Here is a 6375-nt window from a genome sequence, read left to right as displayed (position 1 = left end):
TGAAAAAAGAGCTTGATAGTTTTATTAACTGAACAAGGCACAGATGATACCATACCATAGAGCAGATGATTTAACTACGGAATGGGACATTAAAAAGCTCAAGGAAAAATAAAATTGTCTCAATGTGTACTTTCAGGAGAATGATGTATCCGACTTAAATATACTGACCCAGACTCAACCGACTCTGGCATCATTGCCTCAGCAGACACATCAGACAAAAGCATAGTAGCACACTTAGTTTCAGTCAACCTGTGCTCATCATCAGCAGAATGACTGACTACAGGACTGCCTGGTGGCATTTCTTCAAGATTAGAAGGGAGAAGAGGACTGGATGGTTCTACATTTAGCAGGGGGGTGGACACATTCTCCTGCCTGGAACCTGGATCCACCTCCATTTCTGTTACGTTCCCCATTCTAACCTCTCCCTCTGATCCCACCATATTGTCAGTAAGAAATGTCTCATCCAACTTTTTGCAAGCAGGTTGAGATTCCTCCGCATCCCTTGGCAAGTCCTGCTCTTTATGATCTGAAACTGCATCTTCTCTTCCTTGCTCAACACAAAATGGAACAAGAGCTCTCGAATTACCATCAGTCAGAGCAGCTTTCTCATTATATAAACCCTGTATCTTGAGGTACTCCGAACTGGGAGTTTGTGCCCTCTCTCCCTTTGCAGCTTCTGTTTCTCCTTTCTGCTTCTCATATAGAGACATTGCTTTCTGCAAGTTCAATGAATATCAAAGAATTAATGAAAATTAGCATGATCACAGTGCAGTAAGTTCATATTATCCGATAACACAGGCTCCTTCCATTAAACATAGTAGTGTAAATGAATCCGAACATATGACATGAATGTGTGATATCCGCACTTTTACCAAATCCTCCAAAATTTTAAAAGGATAAAAAATACACAAAATCGAATTGAATGATCTAATAGTATACAAATGTTGCATTAGCAACAGAGGAATGTTGCTCAAGAGCTTTACGTGACTTGAATAATTTATGTATCTACATAAACTAAGAGAGAGAGAGAGAGATCCACCCGTGTTCTTATAGAATGAAGTTGACAGACTGACATGTCCTCAACAATTTAAAATCACCAGGAAACCAAAAACAAACATCCAAAGAATGTGCAGAAGTAGCTACAAACTTGAACTTGATTAATTTTACCTACAATCTATTAAAGTTGATGCCAGCAGAATATTTACAAAAATTTTATTAGTTAAAATATACTTCAGCTGGTAAAGCAAATACCTGAAAAACAGTATTATTCATTGCAGAACTCATAATTTGATCAGAAACTTTGGCTTCTAAACCATCCTGCTAGAAGAGAAATTAAGAATTAGAAAAGTACTGAAGCAAAATAAATTTAGCTCCCAATTCTAGAATAACTATAATTTACCTCAACATATAATATCTTGACATCATCTTCGAATGCAAGTGTGTTACTGTCGAAGTCCATTAAGCTAGTTAACTGGTCATACAACTCCGGTTTCGTAAGATCTGTTGAAATGTCAAGCCTGGACAGATAAACATTGTGATCATAAACATCATCCTTCGTTGACATCTTCGAATTCTCGCGACTTTTTAAAGGAGGTTTCTCAGAAGGGTTCAAAGTTACATTAGGAAGAGCATCAATAGACTGTACATCAAGGCTATCAGCTTTACCATTTGGCTGATTTTGTTCAATCTGTGCTTGCTGTCCAGCCAAAACATCATCAACTGCTGAATGTTTCAAATCTTCTTTCTGAGGAGCAGATGTCAATTCTGTGTTCAACCCACTATTTGACCCTTTCCACATGTCTCCGCTTGTATCCCATCCTCGATTGCCCATTTGGGTCCTGTTTTGGTCCCAATCCACTCTCCCATAACCACGGTTGTCGTCACCAAAGACTGAGTTATTTGCATCCCATCCGTGTACAGAGGGAGCAGAGTCATCTACAGAGTTCCGCCAACCAAGTTGACGCCCATGACCAGGGAATCGATCAGCATCTGACATGTGGTAAGGAAGGCTGTGGTTCATATCCATTGTAGGTCTAACACCAAATATAGGTGGAGAAGGAAACTGTTGCATTACGGCATGAAAACCTACAGGAGGTGGACCATGTGGAAAAGGCATGTAACCATTTGTCACTGGGGAAGGCCAGTTTGGGATACCTTTCCAAGCATTTCCTTGGGATCTTCCCATGTTAGAATCACCACCTCTCCTATGACGGTTGTTAAACCTCCCTCTATTATCATCTTCTCCGGGGCCAAAACCTGAAGGACTGTCTACACCTGTCCTGAACGGAGGAGGAGGTAAAATGGACCTAGAATTGCCAGAGAAGTTTCTGGTGAAAGGGGAAGAAGCAGATGATTTATCTCCATCTGCTTGGGAGTACTCATCAACAGCATGAGTGTGCATAGGCAACTCTCGTCCTCCTTTTCCTTCTCTTCCAGTATAGTCCCGTGAACCACCACTTCTTTGACCAGATTCTTCTTTCTCAATAGACCGCCTAACATCAGTTCTATTCAGATGTCTCCTATCATTACTTGTTGATGATGGCGATTTGTCCACCATGCGCAAGGGTGAAGCTCGGGCATCTGATCTCAAGCGCCTATCAGCCACTGATGATTCATTAAATTGGCTATCATCCTTCTGAATGGATTTTTCCATTAACCGAGATGAAAGCAACTTCTCATTCTGTTTAGCGCCATTGAACTCTCTTCCAGAGCTTCCATTCTGTCGCGTTCTATCGTCATAACCATAGTCTCTGTACTTGGATTCTTCTAGCTTTGAAACCCTGCAATTATATATAACATCGCCAACTATTGTTAAGCCAACTTCGGGTAATTTTTTTACAATAGAAATAATTAAAAAGTGATATCGAAAACTCCATCTGCTTGCAGCAAGAGACCTATTTCTCTTTCTGTGAGTGGATATAAGGAAATGATAATTTATCTAGCCCCATAATTGTCATCTATACAAGCGCAGAATCAATTGTGTAAAACTGAAAATCTAAGGTTCAACTGCATGATATCTGATGTTTCTGTGCATGCACTATCAACCCATAACATAGGTGTGAACTAAAGGAGCAAGGAAAACAAGAACATTTACCACATAATCTAGTGCACTACGGAGAATGATACAAGAAGTGCCGACAAAGATACAAGTATAAACCAAACATACCTGTAGTGATCTCTAGCACCATGAGTGCTAGAACTAGGAGAACTTCTTCGACGGCTGTGATTTAATGTTACATCTGCATCAGCATTTCGAAAATTAGATCTTCCTCTATCTGTAATTAAGTCAACCTTATTGCTTCCAGATCTTTTCTCAGCATCAAACTGTTGCTCTTTCGTACTTTGAGACCTAATATCATTATGGTCCTCTTTATCAGTTGCCTTTCTATTTCCCCTGTCATCCTTGTATCTAGAACCTCGCTCATCGTAAGTAGGACTTCCATCACGGTTGCTCGACTTCCTATAGTGATGATCAGAAGCATTATTTTCATCCCTCAAACGCTTCTCAGAATCACTAATTCGATCTCTAGAGCTGTGATCATCCCTGTACTTGACATCTCTAGATCTCTTGTCTCTGTCACTATCATTTCTATGCTTCACATCCCTGCGTTTACCATCTCTGTCTCTGTCAGCATTTTCACGATGCTTTTCTTCCTTGTGCCTGCTATCTTTATTAACATCTTCCCTATATCTATCATCCCTGTGCCTATCATCTTTGACACCGTCTTCATGATACTTATCCTCCCTATGCCTGATATTTCTTTCACCATCTTCACGATATTTTTCATCCTTGTGTCTTTTATCACGATCACCATCTTCACGGTAATTGTCATCGCAGTTTGTGTTATCACGGTCACTATCTTCACGATACTTAGCATCCCTGTACCTATTGTCTTTTTCGCCCTCTTCCCTATATTTGGCATCCTTGTATCTACTATCCTTGCTATCCTCTCGATATTTATCTTCCTTGTGCCTGCTGTATTTTTCATTCTCTTCATTGTATTTATCCCCATGCCTCTCATCCTTAGACCAAACATCCTTGGAGCGGTCACCCTTCGAGGACCGCTTTTCATCATAATCTCTTGCATCGTCTTGATATTTATCCTTGTCACTAGAACCATCTACTCTCCTCCTTATTCTCTTATCCAGTTCCTTCTCCAGTTCCGGGTTTCGAAGCTGATCTTGCACAGGACCTTCTGTAAAAGAATTCATGACATAAGATGGATGATTATGATTTGAACAAACTGCAATGTAAGCGTACTGAATTAATTCTAGAATTATCGACAGAAGAACAGTACAGAACTACATTCCAAATAATAGAATTCCTGGTATTGTATTTAAAGGGAAAAGATCAATAAACAATTTCAAATTGGCATTAACCGAGAACTACTTACTTTGACAGCATAAATCCCTCAGGCTCAGTACACCAAATATTGGTTAAAAATTTAAAACAGGCTAAATTATTTTAAAATCCTCTAATGTTGCGGTCATATACCCCTTCACTAAATTATATTGTACTCCTATCTATATTTAGCTATTTCATTTTCATAAAGTTATCCCATAGTAGTTATACAAAAAGAAAAAGAAAAGCACAGTGATCCGCCATGAGAATTCTTGCTCACAATTTTTTTTTAATATGACTGCCAAAAAGCATTAGCAACATGGTTAGTCAACTCACAAGAAGATATTTAAGACACCCAACAATTACATATACAGGCGCCAAATATAACCCCAACTATGACATTTGAAACATAAAAACAGGTATAAAGCACTCTAGGTGGTCTCCCGGATCACTTAATAAACCCAACTAAATTTATCCACGCAAACCTACAGCCAGTATAGCAATCACCAACACACAAAAAAATAATAATAATAAACAAAAATCACAATCTAACAAAGTAAAGGCAACCAATATACTGATAAACAGAAATTAAAGAATGTTACAAGTACAAATTCATATATTCATATAAAAGTAAAACACTAATAACTAGACAACTTACCAATATTTTCTCTACTGCGCTTGCCATGTCGTTCCTCAGCAACATCAACAGAATGCAACCCATGCTTCCTAGTAAATTCCGCATCCTTCCCATCCTCCAGCAGTTTCTCCTTATCCCACCGCTCTTTCTCCTTATACTCCTTCCTCCCATACTCCTTGTCGCCCTTGCGTTTGGACTCAACTCTACCACTCTTACTCTCCTCCTCCGCAACCACAGTTAAAAGCTCATCCTTTTTATCACTCTCATGTCTCCTCCCAGTCTTACTCCTCGAAGAATCAACCAACACTTTTTCTTTCTCTTTGGCTTTGGAATTAAAAGTCTCGATTTTAACATCGACAAAAACATCATTCGGAGCATCAGCATTCCACCTATCACTTCCTCCTCCACCTTCAGCCTTGTCCTTTCGCCTTTTCGAAACAACAAGAACCTCATCAGCCACATCAACACCATTACCATGACCTACCAGATCTTTTACAGCGACTTTGCGCTTATCCCCTGACATCGAATCCTTGGAAACCCTAACTGAACCCTCTTCTTTACCATTCCGTTTCAAATCTTCTTCAGAATCCGAGTAATCTCTGACTTCTCTCGAACTGTGCTTGCGCGATTTGGTTCGCGAACTCCGAGGCATGTTAAAACCCTAATTAATCAAATTTCAATTCAAAATCTGATACTCAAACCCTAATTCGATTGGCCGCCGCAAAATTCACCGGAAACCTAACGCGAATCGGAGAGATCGCTGCTTCCCGGCGATCGAGAAATCGATGTTTGTGAGAGAGAGAGAGAGAGAGAGAGAGAGAGAGAGACAGAGAGACAGAGAGAGAGAGGATATGTATGTGTGTGTATATGAGAATTGGGGGAAAGAAGGGATCGGAGGCGATTGGTGATATGTGTGTGCGCTGCTAAATTAAAAAAATAACAAGAATGTAAATCTCATATTACTACAATCACCATATTACCCTTCATTGTTCGGGATAATTACTTATGTCTAGCCTTGACTTTTTCGGCTTTATTGGCCTCTGTCAGTTTCATCGAGGCACCAAAATTTTGAAGGCCGGGATTAATTTCATTTAAAATTTTGAATTTCGGGTTTTTGGACTAAAAATTTAGATTGAACTTTCGTGTTTCCTAAATAAGCTTGAATTTGGTTTGGTTAGTTAATGTGTTTATTCATACTGTCCATTTTCTTCTAATTAAATAAATTAATTTTTCATAGTATATTATATTTATAATTTTAATTTCACATGATACTACAATGATAAGGTATTTATTTGTTGGGTTCCGTCCAGAATTCCTAAATAAGTTAAGGATCGTAATTTGAGAAGGTATCTTATTTATGATAATTGAGGTAATCCGATTCTTGGTAAAATATTAA

The 6375-nt window shown here is 39.0% G+C and overlaps 1 protein-coding gene across 2 annotated transcripts; it reads right to left on the bottom strand.

Annotated features, from left to right (window-relative positions):
* Positions 1-5901, bottom strand: LOC108202519 (uncharacterized). Of its 2 annotated transcripts, none has more exons than XM_017370957.2 (5): positions 5001-5901; positions 3167-4196; positions 1400-2780; positions 1252-1317; positions 1-716 (listed from the first exon to the last, which is right to left on the bottom strand). In XM_017370957.2, exons 1-5 carry the CDS (start codon positions 5629-5631, stop codon positions 120-122), a joined length of 3705 nt encoding a protein of 1234 aa, XP_017226446.1. In that variant the 5' UTR covers positions 5632-5901; the 3' UTR covers positions 1-119. The 2 variants fall into 2 exon arrangements, with proteins under 2 accessions (XP_017226446.1, XP_017226447.1); XM_017370958.2 differs by having other exon boundaries at positions 3167-4193; positions 5001-5772.
* Between the last annotated feature and the right edge of the window lie 474 nt (positions 5902-6375).

This window comes from Daucus carota, chromosome 9, assembly GCF_001625215.2.
Source record: "Daucus carota subsp. sativus chromosome 9, DH1 v3.0, whole genome shotgun sequence".
NCBI lineage: Eukaryota > Viridiplantae > Streptophyta > Magnoliopsida > Apiales > Apiaceae > Daucus > Daucus carota.
The sequence above is the reverse complement of the archived record's forward strand: the minus strand, read 5'-3'. Positions and strand labels throughout refer to the sequence as shown.

What these genes read in the sequence shown, in the direction of transcription:
- LOC108202519 (XM_017370957.2), bottom strand. Translation starts at nt 5,631, where the DNA reads ATGCCTCGGAGTTCGCGAACCAAATCGCGCAAGCACAGTTCGAGAGAA. An exon ending in GGTGCTAGAGATCACTACAG is followed by an intron (nt 2,781 to 3,166) that starts GTATGTTTGGTT and finishes ATATAATTGCAG; the next exon opens with GGTTTCAAAGCTAGAAGAAT. An exon ending in TCAAGATATTATATGTTGAG is followed by an intron (nt 1,318 to 1,399) that starts GTAAATTATAGT and finishes CTCTTCTAGCAG; the next exon opens with GATGGTTTAGAAGCCAAAGT.